Source organism: Pipistrellus hanaki (assembly GCF_964339955.1).
Source record: "Pipistrellus hanaki genome assembly, chromosome: 12".
NCBI classification, from domain to species: domain Eukaryota; kingdom Metazoa; phylum Chordata; class Mammalia; order Chiroptera; family Vespertilionidae; genus Pipistrellus; species Pipistrellus hanaki.
The window spans coordinates 21,795,173-21,817,213 of NC_140514.1; the positions used below are offsets into that span (position 1 = coordinate 21,795,173).

At 48.9% G+C, this 22,041-nt stretch overlaps 1 protein-coding gene across 1 annotated transcript in view; it reads left to right on the forward strand.

The window, feature by feature from the left end:
- Positions 1-22,041, forward strand: part of EPAS1 (endothelial PAS domain protein 1) — a 74,443-nt gene that overhangs the window by 24,164 nt on the left and 28,238 nt on the right. The window contains exon 2 of the mRNA XM_084901003.1: positions 19,567-19,757. Within this exon, the coding sequence (XP_084757129.1) occupies positions 19,567-19,757 (191 nt within the window). The remainder of the gene's footprint in view (positions 1-19,566; positions 19,758-22,041) is intronic.

Below are 22,041 nucleotides of genomic sequence, written 5' to 3' on the forward strand. Positions count from 1 at the left end.
GACATAAAAGCATCCATAGGCTGCAGGAGAGAGTAGCTGGATCACCTGCCTGTGGGATGAAACACCCCTGTGACTTCATGGTTGTACAAGAGTTGGGCAACGTTTGGCCAGGGTAGAGAGGCCTTGGCAAAGGCATTTGTATTCCTAGTAGATTCCAATCTCCACCCCCCTCCCTGTCCCCCCCCCCCCCCCCCAGGGAAAACAAGTACAGGCAAACCTTGTTGCATTGCATCCCACTTTATTGCACTTCCCAGATGTTGCGTTTTTACAAACCAGCAAAAGATTATTGTGATAATTGTGATACCTGCCTTACTGTGGTAGTTTGGAACCAAACCCACAATGGCTCCAAGGTATGCCTGTGCTAAAAGTTCTGCATGGCATTTTAAGAGGGAGAAATTGGCTGCCTTACCTAGCCTGGCATACTTTATTTGTATCTTCCTAGAGTTTTATCCAGGGGAGGCACTTGGCTGGAGGCCCCGGGGATTAAAAGAAAATCAGATATCTTTATCCCTGCCAGTAAGAACTACAGTCTAGTGGAGACTGGATAAGGGAAAGACAAGCATGTAAGTGATCATAGTCAAGGCAGGAGATGGTAAATGCCATGATAAGGAAGTGGGGGGAAGGCACCCCAGGGAGGAGAAATGTGATAGAATGGTAAGATGGTAGGCCTTGAAGCCAGATAGCCTGGGTTCAAGCCCTGCTTCAGTTGCTTATTAGCTGACAAGCATCTTGGAAAAGTTACGTAAACACTCTGTACCTCTCTTGTTTCCTCAACTGCAAAATGGGGGTCATTATAGCATCTATGTCAGAGGGTGTGTCTTAAGGTCCATAAAGTTGGCCTCAGCTCCAAGACCAGAAAGGAGGTCCTGTGCAGACCTTGAGTCAGTGACTGACAACCTCTAGGCCCCAGTTTTCTCATCTAGACATTAAAGGGACTGGGTTGGACTAGATAACTGCTAACATTTTGCTTATTCCAAAATGCTATTATTTTGTGATTCGGTATGTATTAAGTGCCTGATATGTGCCCAGGACTGTGCTGTGCCTGATGAAAAACAGAGAAAGAATACCTAGTCCCGGCTCTCATGAAGCTTTAATCTAAATAAAGAGAGGCCATTACTCTTCAGGAGACTATTAGAGAATTAAAGAATATTAGAAGTTCAAACTTGGTGGTATGGTGGTAAGAGACTAGGAACAGAGTTTATAGTGGACCAGAGTCATCGGGAGATTTGACAGCAACTATAAGCCCAGCATACAGAACCACAAAGACCACAGACTTGTTTACCAAATGCCAGAATTCTGAAGCTTAGAGCATTGCATTAATACTTAAGTTAAATTGTGGGAAAATGCCTGTTTTTAGAATTTATATGGGACAAGATCTATAAAACTCCTTGCCCAAAGCAGCAGTGTGGTCTGAAACTATACAGAGGCTTACACTGTTGTTGTTTTTTCATGGATTCCCAGATGATTATCCCAGTAGAACATAGTGTTGGGCACAACACAGGCACAAAACAATTTACCTGTTGAATGACTGGTGGAAAACCCCACTCAGCTTTGAACTGCCCTGAACATTCTGGTGATGTTCCCAGCACGCGCCCCCCCCCCCCCCCCGACTCCTCCACCCCCTCCATGCACCCCTCTAGAGGGCAGCACACAGAGGCACCCTGTAGAGCCCTCAGCTTTTCTTTTTCTTTCTTTCTTTTTCTTTTTTTGAGAGAGAGAAAAGAAACCTCACAGGTTGCCTCCCACACATGCTCTGACTGAGATCGCACCTCAACTTGGATATATGTGTCCTGACTGGGAATCAAACACACGACCTTTTGGTGTACAGGATAACACTCCAACTAACTGAGCCACACCAGCCAGGGCAAGCCCCATCTGTATTAGAGCTCAGTGTTGCTACCTCCTGCCCCCTGAGCCCCCCTTATCAGGATGAATTCCCCTGCTCCCAAAGGTTTCCCCACCGTAGGGAGTGCAGGGCCTCTCTTCCCAGCAGGGTTTGAATTTAGGTGTTGAGGAAACTTGGCAACAGCCTCAAACTTTTCCTGCCACCTGGCCATCCCATCGTTCCTCAAGGTCGATATGCAGATTGAGCCATTAGTGAGGGGACAGGAGACTTAACAATGCTTGGCAGAGACTGCTGCTTGTTCAGAGCGATGCAGACAGTGAGGTCACCCCGGCCGGGCAACTGAGGACACTGTGCAAGGGGTGAGCCGAGGCTTGAATGGTCCTTGAAGAGTGAGGAGAAGCCCACTACTCCTCACTAACGAATCACCAGATAGACCTGGTGCCTTATTCTGGGGGAAAGAAAGGAGATGGAAATGACAGATGGGGCACAAGTATGGAATCCCTGGCCTCAGTCAGTGGCTGAGAATGCCCACTCGTGCCCCCAGCAGTCAACAGTGGCATCCTGACTCCACATGAGCAGACTCCAAATCCTCACAGAGCTCTCTGCTGCTGCTTCACAGTGAAGAGCCCAGAAACCATGGTTACACCTGTCAGTGCGTTTTATTGACGTAGCAGCCTCTGTGCAGGCCAAGCACGTATCATATCTGCCATCAGAACACACCTTCACGTAAGAGGCAGGGAGGCCAGATGGGGTCATGCGGGTTCAGAAGGGTGAGAGGCACAGCAACGTGCCGTTCTAACTCTTCACAGAAAACCAGAGACGGAAAACAAGCAGAACTGGAGTCTGCTTGCCAGGCCCTGTTCTAAGCACCTTTCTTCTCTCTCAAATTCTACTCTTGTCTCACTCCTCCTCCCCTCTCTTTTGCTTTCACAAAAAAAGCCCCACCCCTCAAAAAAAAAAAAAAAATAAGCAAGATGGAATCAAACGTTGAAGCCTCCAAATGTATGAAATAAACATTATTCCTAACGAGTCTCTGGGAAAGGGCTCACCTTTGAACTTGGCCAAGGTTTATGGAGGAAAGAAAAAGTCTTAAGAACGTGATAGAGTGTTAGAGCTTCCTGGGTTTTTTAAGTCCAGTTACATATGACATTTCTTTTCCTTAATAAGGCCAGTTCTAGAAATCCTTCCTGACGGATTAGACCATGTCCAAAAGTGGAGACCCAGGGTTGGCTGCTGACGCTAGACATCTGGGTGCTAGGCAACCACCGGGGAGGAGGTGCCGTTTCTAGAATGCTCCTGCTTTCCTTGAGTTCAGCCCCTCGTCTCTCCAGCCTTGCAAGCCAGGAGAGGTGCAAGTAGGCTCTCCTAGTTTGAGGGAAGGGGTGGGGGACCCAGAAAAGATCAGGAAGATGCTCAAGTGAAGCTGGCAGCTAAAAGGTAATAGGACTGAGGAACTCACCCTCTAGGACCCGGTCTTTTTCCTGGAGACCTTGCCTGTTCGTGTGCTCATCTCTATTTCTTTTTCTAAGGAATAATAATAGCAAGTTTAAAAAAAAAAAAAAAAGGAAGAAGAAGAAGAAGAAGAAGAAGAAGAAGAAGAAGAAGAAGAAGAAGAAGAAAAGAAAACTTTCCTAAAGTTAATATACCAATGCTCTCTGTATAGCCTCTGCATGCCCAGTATATGAAAGAATACACATTTTCATTTCCCTAATTATCTATGCCTCCCAGCCAGGAAGTTTGCCTATAGGCATCAGGGTGAATCATTTCCAGAATGACTTAAGTACAACTAAGAATGTGTAACTGCTGAACGTATTCCGATCGAGGTCCTACAGCATTTGTGGCTGCCCTGTGTTTGTTGTAACACGCAGAAAAACCAGCGTGATGTTGTTTCCTTTTCTCTAATCTTTTCCTGCAAGTTTCCATCTTAATGCTTTTAATCAAGGCAGAGTCAGACAGATCTGTGCTTCCCACCCTGTGATGGCATGAACTGCACCAGGCACTCCTGTCCCCACAGAGGTCTTCGGGAAAAGGCTTATGGAATCCAGAAACATGCGCGATCCTTTCTGAGCTGTTACTGCCTCAGTGGCTGCCTTTCTCTCCCTCCAATCCCTGCACACACAGCCAGGCACATGGAGATGCTTAGCACATGCCCATGTTCGAGCCACTGATCTTTTAAAATAAGCCATCCTGGCCTGGCCGGGCCCGCCTGGCTCAGTGGTTGAGTGTCAACCTAGGAACCAGGAGGTTACGGTTTGATTCCTGGTCAGGGCTCATGCCCAGGTTGTGAGCTCGATCCTCAGGGTGGGGTGTGCAGGAAGCAGCTGATCAATGATTCTCTCTCGTCACTGATGTTTCTTTCTCTCTCTCTCTCTCTCTCCCCCTCCTTCTCTCTTCCTCCTTTTCTCCCCCTCTCTTTCCTCTCTAAAATCAATAAATTAAAAACAAATAAAAATAAATAAGCCATCCTGCAAAGAGCAGGTTTCCTAGTGGCCTTGGGGTTTGTCGGGGGTTTTCTAGAATTGGCAACTTAGCTGTGACCTCAGAAGCCTTGGCTCTGGCAAAGCAAGGTCTTTGCGCTAAAATAGGCTCAGTGCCCATGGAGATAATCACTTCTTGTAATATCCGCACAATCATCTCATTGTCAAAGCACAAGAAACGCAAAAGCAGAAGAAATGCCACAACAGGGTTGCCCGTGGCTCAGCTAACCCAGGATTCTGCTCCTGGCTGAGGGCACCTTGGGACACCTCTGGAGGGAGGGTCCCAGCCGTTGTTCTGGAGGTCAGCCCCAACTGCTGAGGCCAGCGCCCCCGAAAACCTGAGCCGAGTGCCCCGTTAGCAGGCCTCATGTGCCTGATTCCGCTCCATCTTCTTGGATGTTTCACTGCCTCTGTCTTGGCCATTCCTATTGTTCTTCAAATCTTACCAGGAAAGTCCGGCATGAAACTTGCTTTCTCCCATTGAAATGTGTACTCTTTCAATGGCTACACTCTGTGCTCCTCGAGCTCTCATTCCTGATTTCTGCAGCAATAGTTTCCACATGGCTGAGTGCCAGGCAGGTGCTACACGTATACATCAGTTATTCAGGGGTGCTCTAGGAGGCAGGGACTCGAGTAACTGTTTGCAGGACACGAAGGTTTAGAAAGACTGAAGTAACTTGCCCTGGGTCACAGAGGATGAGTGTGAGCCCCCAGCCCAGGCAGTCCACCTGGCCCCGGGCCCTGGTCTGCTTGTCTGTCTCCAGCACTGGCTTTCAGTCAGCTCATTGAGGGCAGCCTAGGATATGTACATCCTAGTTCTGTATTCCCCAGTACCTGCCACGGAGTACACACTCAATAAACGTTGAATGAATGAAAGCGAAGGCTCACTGAACACAGACACCAGACAGGGCATTAATTCCAGAGAGCCTCATTTCTTGCAAAAATGTTAAATTACAAAGGAGTACTTGCTCTTTTAGCTCAAGCTCAGTTCTTTAGAACCCTGGTACCACAGAGTTGTGGGAGGTGGCCGGCTGCAAGTGGGTAGAGGGCAAATTGGTCCCAGTCTTTGAGGCCATGGGAAATCACTCCGATGAAATGAAAGCTACATCTAGCATTATAAAAATACTTAGGAGGGCCCTAGCTGGTTTGGCTCCGTGGGTAGAGCATCAGCCTGCAGACTGAACGGTCCCAGGTTCGATTCTGTAAAGGGCACACACCTAGGTTTCGGGCTTGATCCCCAGTAGGGGGACGTGCAGGAGGCAGCCAATCAATGATGCTCTTTCATCATTGATGTTTCTCTCTCTCTTTCCCTCTCCCTTCCTCTCTGAGGTCAATAAAGATATATTTTAAAAAATATATTTAGGAGAAAGAACTAAGCAGGGACATGGAAAGTGCATCTCTGAGTTGATTCTGGAGGAGTGAACCTTTTCCTTGCACGCACGAGAGGCAGAACTCGGAGAGTCCCCAGCACAGCTGACAGGCAGCTGAGAGAGCCCCTGGAGTTGCACAACCGCTCCGCTCAGGTCTCCCCACACTCGGGCTAATCTTGTAAATCGTCTCATGGAACTCGGGGCAGTCTCGGAGGCTTCAGGGACTTTGGGGCTTTTTTCCTAGGGCTTAAAGTCTTTCTCTGCTGCTGACTCACATGTTAATTATTGCTTTCCTCAAAGTGGAATTAACACTGCGCCCGCCTGCCTGGCCATCATACAAGTGTTTTATCTGCCCGGTAGACCTGAGTGTGCAGGATGGCCGCTGTGTAGCCTCGGTCCCTTCTTGAGCAGTCAGGCCAGGGAGAGGCACAAGCACAGAAACCAACCTTTCTTTGCTTTGAGTCGCTGGGGCAAAGGCTGCTGGGGTGCTCTGCTCGGCCTGGGAAGCAGAGGGCTAACTGCCCAGGGTTAATTGACCAAAATCTTTTGAAAAGTGTGGCCAAGAGTTTTTCAATTTGCTGTCACCCTCAGCATTAATGGATGGAGCTGGCGTTTCAAAGAAAAAAGATCCACTTATTTTCCCTTTGACTGCTGGACTGGATAATGAAGTAAAAATGACATTATCTCTAATAAAAGTGATTTGCAGAAATCATTGATAGAATCTCTGTAGCAGAGATCTGCCATTAGCACGTTAGCCAGATAAGAGGAGCAGCTGGACTCGATTAACCCCCTCCCGGTCTGCTGTGTGTGTTGGGAAGTTAGGATTGAGGTTTGGGGACTAGATTTTTAAACACTGAACTTTGGGTGAATGAAGAGTGTTTATTCCAAAGTGGGTCATTCTTGAACCCCACTTGCTGACCTTTATGGTTGTCATTAGGTTTTTAATTTGGTGTTTTTCCTTAGGATTTTTGTGTTTAGTGGATTTTGGTTTTGATTTGTGTGTTCTTGTGTGTATGTGGGGTTTGGGGGTGTTGTTGTTGTTGTTGTTGTTGTTGTTGTTGTTGTTTTGGCTCATGTTCTCACCTCCATGTTACATCATCCAAAGGTACAACCCTGGCCAAGCCCTGGCATCCTCCCTGGCAGAAATCTTGCTGCAAGAAGAGCATCTAACATGTGATGTGAGGGGCTTTGGGCGATGGGTGGTTTTGGGCAACAGATTATTCTGTTGTGTCAGGAGGTGGGATCAGAGGCAGAAACCTCCCTGGTCTCCTCAGGGGATGGGGGAGGGGCTGCCCCGTCCAGGCTTGCTCTCCCATCTCAGTGAAAGCTGATTGGCATTTGGCTCATGGGACACCCCCTGCAATAGGGCAGCGGGCACAGCCAGCAACTTCTGTATGAAAACATCCTTAGGGGATGGGAATCAGCTTCCAGGGGACAGTGCGGAGTCACCAGATGGTAGGTAACCTAGTGATGAGTGAGCCACTACCACTCCTCTTCATGAACCCACTTTAACTCTGCAATCCTAATCCTGCAGCTGGCGGTCAGTCTAGCCCTCCCCACTGTGGCTGTATCTGATTGAACTGGACGAAACTGCCCTTGCTGGGGTAAGGCACAGGGCCAGGCTCTGAGGTACATAGGAAATTTGGCATTTTGTGCCCTCAGAGAAGACCTCAAGGATAAGGAATAATGAACCCTTACAATTAGCGGTTTAGATCAATTCTCCAGGCAGGTGTCCAGGGCCCGGGTGGGAGGAGAGATCAGCGTGGGCTGGGTAGGGTGATCAGGAAAACCTCTGTGGAGGTGGTGGGTCTATGTTGGTTCTGAAAGCATAGGGTTTGGGATGTAAGAAAGGAAGGGTCACATTTTTGGGGGGAGGGGTCCCTGGGTGGCAGACGGGAATGTTGAGTGGTGGGTATCTGTGCAGAGTGTAGGCTGGCTGGAGCAGGTAGGGTGCTGCGGGCTTGCAGGAGCTCTGTTTGGAAAGCAAGTTCAGGACTAACAGACCTCAAGGGGCGTCTACCGTGTTTCCCCGAAAATAAGACATCCTCTGAAAATAAGACCTAGTGCAACTTTGGGAGAAAAAATTAATATAAAACACTGTCTTATTTGGGGGGAAACAGGGTAGAGGTTGGACTTCAATGTGAGGGCAGTAGGAAGCCACTCCTGTCTTTAAACCCGGGGTGACATGCCAGAATGGTTTGGGGAAAGGGGGTGTAGACTGGTGAGTTAGTCCTGGGTTCTGATTGGAATTGTGTTCTGTTTGATCATCGGTCAAGGAGGCAAGGGGCAAGGGGAAACAGCTGGAGGACTGGGGCTAAAGTCTTTGAAAATAAAACACGACTGGAGCCAGAGGAGGCGTGTGCCCTTGGTGAAGTTTGCTTTCCGTCCCACGGGCCACGTTGATGAGTTACTGTTCAGCAAGAATGCCTCCCCCAGGTCTCTGTGGGCTGAGCCCAAGCTCCAGCCTGTGGCGGCCCAGGGGTCGCTGCCATATTTAGAGCTCCCAGCAAAGGAACACGTTCCCCAGGGCTTTGCTGGCGAGTGAGAGGGCTTCTCATACTTGCTGCCCAGTGTGGCACGTGCTCCCCCGGCAGAAGAGGGACCCAGGCTGGGGTCTGCCCTGCCCGTCACCTGGCGCATCAGCCACTAACGAATCCATGGCATAGGCAGCCATGGATCCTCTGCCTTCATTCGCCAGTCCTTTCGCTGTTGAAAACCCTCCTCTGCGCTGGGCGCCTTGTGGATACTCCTTGGTGTTTGTTGACTAAATTCTCTCCACTCTGGCTTTTCCTGTCTTGACCCCTGCCTGTCTCCTGACCACTGGCACTCTTGGTCATACCCCAGGAGCATCTCTGTCCTTCTTGTCCCTCCTGCTCTCCTGATGGCCTCCCCGTATCTGCTCCTTCTTCAACCCCTCTCTCCCCCCACTCCAGCACGGAGCTCTCCCCTCTTCATTCTCTCACCCACCCATCGCATCACTGACACCAGGCCCGCCCCTTAGGACTTCTCTCCCCTCTTCTATGCAACCTCCCAGCTCCAGGTCTCATTCCATTCCTGACAGCGCCAACACATGAGGAGGTAAATATTTGTTGAATGAGTGTATAGAGAGAGAGAGAAAAAAAAAAGCTATTGCTGGAGGGAAAAACACAGCTCTATATCCCAAATTGCTCCATATTATCATTTGAGGGTGTGATGGTAACTTGGGGAAGACTTGCTGGCATTTCCCTTGGCTTTCGATGACTTCTCTACAAAGGAATGGAATGTAGCTTCCTAAATGCGCAGGAACAACTCGCAGCTCATCGCAGTGTGACGGGGCAAGATTGGGAGAACACACGGGCTCTCCCTGTAGCCATGAACCAGATCCCACAGCTCTGGACTGTGACCGTGTAAATGGGGTGTAAATAGGCTAGAAATCAGGCTTCTAAAGGAAGCCAGGAGAGAAAGGGTCTCTGACTTTCTCTCCGGCTCCTTTCTCTCTCCTTTCCCTCTTCCTTTTTTAAAGAGGGAGACAGGGCTTTGGGGTGGGGGGCGTTGGGGAGGGGAAGAGAATGAGAGCTCCTCTGTGTGCCCCCCACCCCTTCTCTCACATTTGGAAATGCTTTAGACACCAGGCCCCGGAGTTCTGGCGTCAGATGAGGATCAGGAAAGCCAGTCCTAGGGTATTTCGCTGGCAGCCTATGATGAAGCACCAGACCCAATGAAAAGACGAAACCAACATCACTTCCTTTGAAATCCAAGAGTCTGAAATAAAGAAGAGAGAACTGACCCTTAAAATCCCATTCTGTACTTGAAAAGGGCTCTCTCTGACAACTGCCTATTCCAGTTATGGCTTTTTAATATATTTTTTATTTTTTCACCCAGAATGTCTGACGACACAGCCAGGGGAATTTCTGCTCCCTGCTTCCTGAATTATACCCAGCACTGGCCCCTGAGGCGGCCCGGCTGTGTTTTCTCATGACACGATGATTATTTTTGGCATCTCACATACTTTCTGTAATGTTATTACCCCCTCCCAACCCCCCCACCTTGGTTGCCTTTTGATGAGCAATTGTTTTGGCAACTCTGCATAAATCAGGGATTAATTTTAGTTCAGTGTGTGTTGGGGGGGGGCGGTTTGAGTAGGAGAGAGGAGGACCTCTGCTTCTGCCTCCTCTGCAACATCCAACCCCCTCTCCAGTGCAGGCTCAGAGATTCTCTGCCCCCACTCATGAAAGAGCTTGCTTTCACCAGGCTCTGTGCTCATCATTCATCCCCTTTGCCGGCGGGGCTTCAGGGGGTATCTAGAGGTGACACTGGGGGCTGCACCTCGGGGATGGCATCTCAATGACTTGCCTTGGCGGGCGTTAGAACAGCCCCATTCAGAGCGAGTTCCCTCCCTGTGCAGTTGGCTCGCTCAGCCTCTGTCCATAGATGTTCTCTTGTTCGCGCTGCATGAGGAAATGGAGATTTCCAAGTGGGAAGCAGCCTTCCCAGGGCTTTTAACTCTTCACTGAAGGGAAGAGGTGCGGCAGAGTGCTGAAACCTAAGCTGGCCCAGCTGCGGCTCCCGGGAGAGCACGAGGCCCCGCCCTGGGGATGGAGGCCAAGCCAGCTGGGATCACTTTTTCTTTCTTCCTGAGAGGGAAAGGAGAAGCAGAAAGGGCACACTTGAATGTCTTTATGATCAATTAGCAAATATTTGCCCAGGTTGCCTGCCATGGCCCGAGTCCCGTGATGGATGCACTGAAGTAGACGCTGTGCCTATGTCCTGTCCCCTGAGGGCACTGAGTTTGCCTAGAAAAGCCAGCAAGACAGGGAGGCCCTTAATGAAGGCAAGTGAGTGATGTAGGAAGAAAGCGCCTTGGAGAAGGAAGTGAGGGTGGCCAGGGAAGAATCTGGGGGAAACAGAGCTTGAACTGGCCCCCAGGATGGAGTTTTAAGAAATAAGGGATGAGATGATAGAGGTGGAGAAGATGGGAGGGAGGAGACATCAAAGTAAGGCTTAGTGATCCCTAGCCGGTTTTGCTCAATGGATAGAGCATAGGCCGGTGGACTGAAGGATCCTGGATTCAATTCCAACCCAAGGGCATGTGCCTAGGTGGTAGGCTCGATCCCTAAGACAGAGTGTGGGAAGCAACCAATCCATGTGTCTCTCTCACATCAATGTTTCTCTCTCTCCCCTGCCCTTCCACTCTCTCTTTAAAAATCAAGGAAAAATGTCCTTGGGTGAGGATTAGCAATAACAACAAAAACAAGCATCTCTAAGCAGAGAGAAAGTATTCCACTGGGCCTGGTGAGTCCATTGAGGGCTGACCTAGGGCAAGAGGGTGACCAGATATTGCCTTTGCTGCCTCCCAGATCAAGAGCTCATCCTAGAGTGTCCTTAGAGGGCTCCTCCCAGCCACCACTTGCCCCGGAATAAATCCAGCTCAGCCAAACCTTTTGACCCTACAAGAAGGACCTGCCTATGCACATTTTGGGAAAAGTTGTCCAATTTGAATTAAGAACATTAGATTTAGAGTCAAAGGATGGGTGTGCGTGCTGGCTCCATCTGGGTGACACTGGTCATGTCCCTGACATTCTCAGGTCTATTTCCTCATGTGCAAAACAGGGATGGGGCCATAGCTTCCTCCTGAGATTGTTTCAGGGTGTAATCAGAGGCGGTGCGTTGTGAGTTCATCAGTCTGCAGGTACTGCATGTGGCTCTTTCCCAGCCGCAGCTGCAGCCTCTCAGCTGGCCAGGGATAAGGGGTCCCTCCACCGGAGTCTGCACAGTGTAGGGGTTGGGCAGTAGCAGGCATCAGAGGCCAGAGAGAGCAATGGAGAGACAGGCACATGCCCGCTGTGGTTACTGGCTGTCCTCCCCTTTCTGTGGGTACAGATGCCACCGAGTCTCCTCTGTCAGTACCCTGGGTGTGGGGAGATTACGACAGATGAAAAAAAACATGGAACAAACAGAGTGGCCATCTTCACAGACCTGGATCCCGCAATTTCAGTAGCTGGTCATCCCTGTTCAGATGCTGTAACCTGGACATGGCAGGAGGGAAAGGGGAAGCCTAAGAGGATGGGGGTGGGGGTGGGGTGACTGGGCAGAGAAAGCTGCTGAGATGGTGTGCACATTCTGAATGCTTCCTTTCCCCGGTACCTGTCTCTTCATCTCCACCCCTGGGAGCTCCACATTCAGTAACACAGCTGGATGCATGTTATCTTTTATTACACAAAACAAATTAAAATGCATCACCTGATAAAGGGTGGACATCACAGTGTTATTTATAACAGCTAGGACTTAGTAACCATATCTGAACAACAGTCAGGTGCATTGTGGTCCACCCACCCAACATGATATTGCTGGCTGTTATCAATGTGTTTAAAGAATTCTTTGAAATGTGATAAAATGTTAAGTAAAAAGCCATAAATCCAATGGGATTTCCATTTTTTTTTCTTTATGCCTTTGTGTATTTTCACAATTGCCTCCTTAGATATGCATTACCCCTGTTCCCACCATAGTCTTTAAAAAAAAAAAAAAAAAAAAAAAAGGAAATCTGTTACGATAAACTTGGTTATGAGATGGTAATGCATGATGAAGGCCCATTTCCAATTAGGTGGTAGGTGTAGTGGCTGGTTGGCAAGGAACTCTGTGTGTCCTTAAAAGAGAGCTCAGGGATTTTGCTCCAACTCCACACCTCTCTGAGCCTCAATTTTCCTCACCTCTAAAATGGGAATCATGATAGCTGCTCTTTCTATCCCATGGGAAGATTTCCGAATCTACTTGTAAAGTGCTTTTATAAGGAATGATACAGACTTAAAGTGGTATCACTCAATAGGTTGAACAGAGAGAACCCTGCCAATGCTTGGGCTTGGTGAAGCTAAGCATAGGGACAGTTTGTCGCTGTGACTCCTGTACACGCACAGCTTCTCCCAGCTGGGCTGGGGTTACACACGTCCGTCCTCCGATTATGGAAGGAGCTGGGTTATCTGGGGCCCAGATGGGCAGTCCCTCTGGGGCTGCTCAGTAATTGGATCTGCTGATTTCTTCTCTGAGGCTGCCTGGAGCGGAGAAGGCCACCAGATAAGCATCTCCAGTGGGCCCCAAGCAGAATTGACCATTAGAGGGCCATGCTGGGTGGGCCTCCGACATTACTGTCAGCTCTGAATGCAGTCCAGGCTCTCTCTCTAGGGGCACAAAGTGAGTCAGGGCCATCATGGTGAGCAGGGAGCTGGGGCTCAGCCCAGGGGAGTGGAGGTTGGGAGGTTGAGGTATGAGACACTTCTCAGGGTTCTTCATCCAGGAAGGGGTCAGTGAAAACATCCATCCCTGTTTCAGCCACTCCAGCCCTCACCTCCTCAGTGCATCCCCTCTTTAGGACTTCTGATGGACTGGCCTGTCGTATTACTGTCTCTCAGAAGGCTGTGGTCTCTTTCAGGGCCCAGACCTGGTGGGTTTGATCCGCCCAGTTCCTCCTGAATTAGATTTCTCCCATGTTGACGGGCCTATGTCGATGCCCTTTCGTCCCCTTTATAATAGAGTCCCCTGTTAATCACGACCGCCTTTGGATGACATCAAAATGTCCCCGGAAAGCCGGTCACCAGCACACTCCCTCTTCTAAAGCGTTTTTTGCCACGCCTTTCTGATTGCCTGCAGAGCCAAAGGCCATTCTTTTGGAAACCTTCAATTGTGGCAAGGCCTTATCTCGGAGGGCACATTTCATTCTTTTAAACAACCAAACTCCATCCACCGGGGTGGGTGCCTGGGAGAATATTGTTTGGAATTCAAAACGAAGCATGGTTTATGAAGTATTGTGACTGATTTTCTTGTGGGGCTCTGTAACTAATTCTTAAAAGGCCCCCCCAAAATGCTTCGCACGTCGACCACTTCGCAGGAGTGAAGCGTGTAGCGTCTCCCGAGGTGGCTGTTGTGAAGGGGCAGCTGCGTTTTCTGTGGCACCCATTCAAGCCGCTGCCTCCTTCCTCTGGCCCCTCTCTGTCAGTTACAGCATCTGGTACAGCGATAGACACACAAGCTCCCAGATAAATAACGGGCTGTTGACTCCCTATTTGCTGGCCATGGTGAATGCGGATACGGTGCATTTCAGAGGGAAAGAGTGTGGTTAGGTTTACGGAGCAGGCTGGGTGTCAGTCCTCCAAAGACGGGTGACCACAGCACCAGAAACCTGTGGTTTAATAAGTTGTCGCCTCAAGTTGCAAACCACTGCTGGGCAAAAACACTGGGTATTTTAAATGAGGGTCAGATGAAGTGCACCTAGCCCACGGTGCTCAATCAGTATCAGTGTCCTTTGCCTGCCTTCCACCAAAAATAAAGGTGGGAGGAGGGGAAAGAGGTATCTTAAAGCAGACTGCTTTGCCACAGCGGTTCCCAGCCCTAGAGAATCACATGGGAAGCTTTAAACCCCTGGTGCTCAGGCTACACCCCAGACCTAGTCCGTGGGAATCCACAAAGGACCTGGGCATCAGTGTTTAAGGCTCCTCTCTGATGGTTCCAGTGAGGAGCCAAGACTGAGAAGTACTGGCTTTGGTTCTGCTTTCATTTACTCTGCGAGTCAGTCACCCCCTAGGTGTGTGGGCCAGCCACTAATCCTCTTCTCTGGGACCCGAAGCCGGTGTGTTCCTCCCTCTGGCAGCCTCATCTGGGGGTCAGGGGAGCTTCTCCTCATTGCATTTGACCTCATTTCCTCCATTCACAGCTTTTGCACACCAGTACCCGCTTAGAATTTCACCACCAACCAATAGACTCATCGAAGATGGCTTCATTAGCTTCAGCCTCTCTCCCTGACCCCTAACTCATTCTGCTCCTCAGCCATCACACCTTATAGGTCATGGATATAGGGTTTTGACACCCTGGTGGTCCCCAGGTGTTACGTGGGGCAGTCCTCATCATGCTGAACATCAGGAGACTATCGCTAATTAAGCAGCCAGCCCCGTGGGCCCAGCTGGTGACATCCTGAACATCCCACCAGGCTATGTTCACCTGGAAGCCAGAAACCACGATCATCTGACCCAAGAGCTGACAACAGTTCCATCTTGGAGCCCTGGCCCAGAGTTAAGGAGACATTTTTAAGATAACGAAGCTCTGGACCAGGAGATGTTTCCTGGTTGAATTGTAGCGGCTACCAGCTGGAGCTTTAGTGCAGTCACGTTGGTTTTGTCTTTTGACTGGCTGCCTGGCCCTCACTGGATACTTTTCTCAGGTGGGACCCGATGTCTCACACTTTGAGCTTCCAACTCGGGGGACTTAAGTATAAATTTGTGTATATTAAGATGTAAGGGAGGGGCGGGGGGGAAATACAGACAGAAACTGCTTGTTCTCCACGGAGAGAGACACACATGCAGATTGACCCCGCAGCTTTTAGGGAGTACTGGGGAGTCCCTTCTGACAGCACCACCCCAGCCCAGCCCAGCAGGGATGGAGGCAGCCTCCTGCAAAGCCCACAGCACTAGCTTCTGTCTTCCTACTCACTCCCCATTCAAACTCAGATACGGGTTTTTAGTCCTACTCCTGATGTCTAGATCTTTTCCCCGGGTGAGTGGGTGTTCACTTAAGGACAGAGTCTCCTCTCATCCCCCATGGAATCTTTATGTCACTGTCTCTTTTCAAAGCTTTAACCCTCCTCTTTCTCCTGTCCGGTACATGAACATCCAATATATGGGCAAGTATCTAACATGGCACCGTGCATTTCGAAGGCATATTATAAGCAACCGTTTCCTTGCTGCTGTGGAGAAACCTTTGATCCTGGAGAACTAGGTCTGAGACAATATCTAATTTAACAAGTTCCTTAATCCCTCTGAATCCCCACATCTTGGGGATAAGAGTTCCTATCTCTCAGGGCTATTGTGAGACTCACAGGAGATAACATGTATAGGAACAAAAAGTGTCCTCTGAGCCCTGCAAACATCACCAAGGTATTGTTGTATGTCCTCCTAGGATCAGCCGAAACCCTGCCTCCCTCACCCTGTTTATTCACAGCTTGTTTCTTATCTTAGTGCTTATTGTTTGTACCTGTTTTGTAGTTAATAGAAATGTTTCAAGTTGCCGGCTCCCTAACTAGAATGCATTCACCTTGAAAACAAGGAATGCACTTCTGATCCACCCTGCAGGTCCACAGGTCCAGCACAGAGCTCCGTAAACACCTCCAGGGCCAGGTTTACGCTGCGTGTCCCATACACAAAATATTGTGTAAGACCAGCCTGTGGTCACAGTGAGGCCACCAAGGAAGACAGGCTCAGGAACTTTGTTGAAAGAGCAACGTGGAGTAAGAAATATATTTCTGAGGGTTTGGAAAACTTGTTAAAAAAATATATATATATCGTTTTTACAAGAAACCAGAGAATTCTAACATGCCGTGTCTAGAATGGTCATAAAAAATAAAAATAAAAATTTGGACTACTGCAATTAATTTTAGAACCCATCTACTAGGGAGAGAAAATGAAGTTGGAGTATTTTAGGAAACAAAGACTCATTGACCGAAGAAGGTTCAGCAACATGACACAAAGAACCGGTCAAGATCAGCCTGACCCCAAATATGCCTCCAGCCCTGAGACAGTTTGGCGATGAAGACCAGCTGTGATGGCCAAAGTCTGAATGTGACTAATACTCATATTAGCCAGATAACGAAATCGTTATTGTCTGTCATGATGGTTTCCATTTGTGGAGAGCTTTCTGGCACAGGCATACCTCGGAGATATTGCGGGTCCGGTTCAGAACACCACAATAAAGTAAGGCGTAAGCTTTGCTTGTGGAGGGTCTTGCCTTTGATTTGTAAAAAAAAAAACAAACAAAAAAACAAACAAACAAACAAAACACGCGCAACATCTGTGAAAGCGCAATAAAGCGAAGTGCAATATAGCGAGGCATGCCTGTACTTCCAACCCTTCTACACTCATCTCATTTGATCCTTACAAATAAGGCATGAGATGGCTCCCATTTTACAGATGAGGCTATAAGGCACAAAGAGTACACTTTCTTGTCCAAAGTCAGATAGCTAGATAGTTTATGGCCAATATATTAAAACACCAGACTTCCTAACTTTCAGTCCCCTGTTGTATTTGCTAAGAGACCTACCCCATGATAAACTGTGAGAGGAAATACATGCAGCAGTTGGGCTTGGGGGGTCAGGAAGGGGGGAGTCTTGCCTTCACACTTGGTGTTAATTATATTTGTTCTTCAGTGTTGCTAATGAAATCATGACAGTGTTACACATGACAGTGTTGACTCTCCCGAGAGTCAACATTAGGCAGATATCTCTGGGCTGTGTCAAGTTGAACTAGATAACTTCATTAAAATCATGTTAGTCCCCAACGTGCAACTGAAAACCAGGTAGCTAAAATGGAGTCGTGACGTTTAAAAACCAAACAGCTGTGTGAGACTCTCAATCTTTCTTTTTCTAAATGTTAAGATGTTGCTGGTTTTTTATTTCTTGCTAAAGCCATTAAGCAGTGGGAAGTGTATTGACCTAGGAAGAGATGGGTCCTAGCCCTAGCTCTGCCACTAATCAGCTAGATGCCTTTGGTAAATCACTTAGCTGGGCTGGGCCTCACTTTCCAGATCTGTGAAATGGGGACAGCAGCAATTCCTGTCTTGCCCATCTCACAAGATGGTTGTGAGGATGGAATTAGACAGGAGCACCCATGTGTCTCAGGACTTCTAAGTGCCTTGCTCACTGACAATCCCCAAGGCTTATGCACACACTTGCTTTGTGATCTTGGGCAAGTTGCTTATTATGTTCAAGCCAGTTTCCACATGTGTAAATTGTGCTCACAAAACCCTACCATATTGCGTTGTTAGGAGGATTATAATGAGGCAATATCTGTAAGGTACTTGGTGCAACGCCAGGCACAAAAGTAGGTGTCAATGAATATTTGCAGGTCCAGGGAACATGGTAGGATCCAAGTGTCAAATGCCATTACCAGACAGAGCACTGACCCCAGACTGCTCTTCCCCTTCCTGGTTCTCTCTGCTTTGTCTGCTCTTCACTCTAAGGAAGGGACATGGCAAAGGGACACTCTGTGCACACACACAATGGTGTTAATGTCACAGCCTGTTCTGGGGACCTTTCCCACCCCAGGATGGCTTCTCTAGGTGCCCCTGGTCACGTGTTAAGGTTGCTTTTGTTGGGGTGTGCCAGGGTTGGTGCTGGAAAATGGAATCAGGATCTTTGAGACGTTGGCTTTCCTTACATACAGGGTGATGTGTACAGTTTTAGAGTCCTGTCCCCTTCCCACCCTTACTTCCTGTGCCAGGATAGCTGCGAACCTTGCACAGCTGCTTTTTCTCCACAATCAGAGGTCAACACTAAAATACAAGTGGGACAGGCGAATATGCAAACTGTCACAAAAGGTCTGGTACAAAAGCAACTGATCATGAGGGCAGATCCGGGAGCGTGGTGATGGGTGGGGTGCAAGGGAGGGAGTTCTGGGAATTGGAAGTCAGGGATTAGGTGAAGGAAACAAAAGAGCTTGGACAAGGGGGGAAAACGTTTCACCCCTTTCACAGTTTTTCTGAAGGTTCTTCTTGACCATTAGCAGCTATTGGACATTCCTTCTGCCATCTGGGCAAACGGTGCTTCATCCATCCAGGGAGCTGGATGTCCTGTTTCTTAAAATGAAACATGTCAAGTCAAAGCAGTGCCTCTGCCCCAGATCCTGAAGGGTTTGAAAGGCCTGGCCACATTCCACGAATCCCAAAATACAGATTTTCTGTCCAGATTAAAGGCGGCGAAGCCAGACAAGTGGAGCACAGCCCTGGCCTGAAGTCTCATGGGAGATTCTAGATGGAAGGACAGAGACCATGAGCTGGAGCCGGTCAGATGAGGCCTTGAGGGCCATATTGCATTGGACACTTAAAACTAACAAACATGTTTACCAACCGCACAATACATGTTCTTTCTAGAAACATAAGAAAATACAGATAAGCACGAGGGGAAAAACAATCCCCATGTGCTCACCAACTAAAACTGCTCATATGTTTGTCTATAGAGAGACAAGACAGTCAATTGTCCGTGGTTCTGGGGCCCTCCTGCTGGTGCCGAGCCCCGCTTCCCCCGGTACCTGCAGAAAAGCTGCAGAGAAATTAGCCTGGATGGACCCATTTCCTCCTCTGTACATTAGAGATGATGATAATAACGACTTGCAGGGGTATTTGCAAGAATGAAAGAAGCTAAAGTAGTAGTGTTTAAACCATTGCCTGAAATATAGTAAGCATTACACATATGATAGCTATAAGAATAATAGTTATTTTATTCTCTTTCTAGGCTTTTTACAATATAGCATATAAAAACTATTATATATATTTCTATGAAAATGGGGTTGTACTGTAGACTTTGGCAATGCTTTCATTCTCATGATCATCCTTTCACGGACAGATTTGTTATTAACATTAGCTACCATTGATTGCTTCCAGGGGAGATAGGCCTGATGCTAAAGAGTTTTACATAAATTGTCATACTTAATCCTCACAATAACTCTGTGGGGTATAAGTACTGTTATGACCATTTTACAGATGAGAAAACTAAGGCTAAGCAATTTAAATTATTTGAGTATATAGAACCACACATTTACCTCAGCCCCAAGATAACCAGGATCAGGGCCACAGCATTGCCAGTGGATGAATTTTAATTGGCAAGTCTTTGCTCAGACCCCACCATGTGAAGCCCTGTCTGGGCAGACAAGGGGAACAAAGCAGGCAGGAAGACAGTACCCATGAGAGCAGAGCTCACAGTGGAAAGCAAGTCGTGTGGTTCAGATGACTGGTGTGAGCATGTATTGGTTCAATGTGAGAGCTTGGTCATACCACGGGTGGGGACCCCTCGGGATGCCTTGATCAAGGGTATGATAGAATGACAGTGACATTGTAATGACTAACCCCTTCTCTCTCAATCTAGGAGCAGCTCGGAGAGGAGGAAGGAGAAGTCTCGGGATGCAGCAAGGTGCCGAAGGAGCAAGGAGACAGAGGTCTTCTACGAGCTGGCCCACGAGCTGCCCTTGCCTCACAGTGTGAGCTCCCACCTGGACAAGGCCTCCATCATGCGGCTGGCTATCAGCTTCCTGCGAACACACAAGCTCCTGTCCTCAGGTGAGGCTGGTAGACGCGCCCAGTAGGCTCCGTGGTGTCAGAGTTAGAAGGCCACTGGGAAGGTCTCCCCACCAGGAACTCCCACTCTGCAAAACTTCCACCCACAGACACACCATCATCAGTGCTTTACTCCTTCATGTTACTCCCCTCCCTTCCAGCAATGACCTTTACCCTGAATACAGCCATGAGATGAGGGTCAAGGATAGGACCAAAGAAATGCATGGGCACCTGGAGGCTAAGAGGAGAGGGGGCTGGGAGAACAAAGCAGCTTGTGCTGGCCTCTCGGCTGCCTTCCCATTGGCTGTATCTCCCAGCTAACTTCTCCAAAAGGACAGAGATGTGCCCAGGCCGTCTTCCCCACTTCCTAGCTAATATACCAGGTCAATTATTTGGTGCATCTGCCCTTGGTTTCCTCAACTGTAAAAAGAGGTTAGAAATGCATGTTGCATAGGGTGTCGGTGAGAATTAACCAAGATGCTGTCTTTAAAGCACCTGGCCCAGCCACACTCATACATGCTGGGGTGTTTTGACGGATAACAACCTCATTCTCACCCTCCCTGGTATCTCTGTAAGTCTCAAGTTCACAAAACATTTTTCCCCCCAGAGTTTACATTCTTCATAAAGCCATTTCCTGTTAGTCCTGACCCAAAGAGACGGCCTCAGGAATTTCCCAGTTTCAGATCCTACGCGACAGTCCCCACTTAGTCATCAATTTTGTAAGGAATCGGGCGGTGGGTAGTGTCTACTGTCGTGGCACTCCAGGTTGGCAGCATCCAAGGTAGTGAGGGCGCGGGAGGCGGGCAGGGCAGGGAAGGCTCTTCAGTGGTTGGTTTTCGGTTTTCCTGAGTGAGCAGGGTGCCTCTGAGCCGGGTGGATTCCGCCATCCTGTTATGAAGTGGCTATTCTGGGAAAGGAACCCTGAGCAAGGGGAATCCAGCGTGAGGTTGGGAGGCCAGACGGACAAATGCTATTCTGGGCCCGGGAGCACAGGAAGGATGTGAGGAAAAGACTTTCAGAAAATAGGATGACAGCTCAGTGGGACCGAGGGTTGGAGGGCTCAGCCTGTACTGTGAGTGCAAAGAGTCTTGGAAAAGTACAGACAGGAGGGGGGGAACCAAGGGCACAGACGGACTCTATAAAATACTTTCAAGGAAACAATGCAGAGCTCAGGGAGCTGCATGGTCACACATGCTACAGAAAGAGGGAACTATGGGCCAAAGTGTAGGAAGGGTCTGGAGATGCCATCTCAGTGGACATGTGTACCATTTCTTTTAAAGAGGCTCATCTCCTGGGACCGTTCAGGGCAGTATCTGAATCTGCTCTGCAGATACACAGAGCTGGCAGTGGAAAATGTAGTGATTAGGTGAAGACCCTTCCTGTCACCCAGGAACATCTTCTCAACTTCCTAGTGATGGTACTAGAAATTCTGCTCTTAGACATTCATGCCTTTGGGTTAATCATTGCTTCCTTTCACCACCATCCCCCATTCCTCCACCGACAGAGATCCCCAGAAAGGTTAATACGTTAATCCTGGGACACCTCTCGGATTGAATGTGGACCGTCGAATGTTTCATAGATGATGAAACCCGGAGCACAGAGAAGCCAAGGTTGCCCGAAGTCACACATTTGGGACAGGGCGAATATGTGCCTGAAATTCAAAGTCGTTCTATGTTCTTGGCCGATCTTGGGGAAAACACCCAGGAGGGCAGGTGCTTTCTGCAACCTGGGCAGGCGCAGATGCTGGCAAGAACCGGGTGTGTGTGGAAGAGAAGGGGACAGAGAGGACCAGAGCTGACATGTTAAATGGAGGTGCTTGGGGCCGACCCTAAGTCGTGGGGAGGGGAGGATGTCCTCACGCATTCGGTGAGCTGTTCCTATCCTTTCTCTCAGTGCATGGCCTTGTTTTCCATGTTCTCCCACCCATAAGCCTCTCCGTGGTTCAGAAGCTGGCTTAGAGAGGACCCTGCATCAGTGGCTGAGCACGTAATGCACGTATGGAACGGGAACCCCTGTGCGCCAGACACGCCAAGGGAGATAGGAGCAGAGTGGCCACAGCGAGACCTCACACATCTCCGCTCGGGGAGCCTTTGTTGCAAGTTGTGGACACAAACTGCCTGCCCTCTGTCTGGGCTCGGCCCCGGACCAACAAGAGTCCTCAGCATGTCAGCTCTGGTCCTCTCTGTCCCAAAGTAAGAGATGGCAGGAAGGGATACAAAGCCATCTGGTCCTGGTGTCCTTGAAGGAGCAGTTCTCATACAGCAAGCACCGCCCGGGGGAGGAAGAG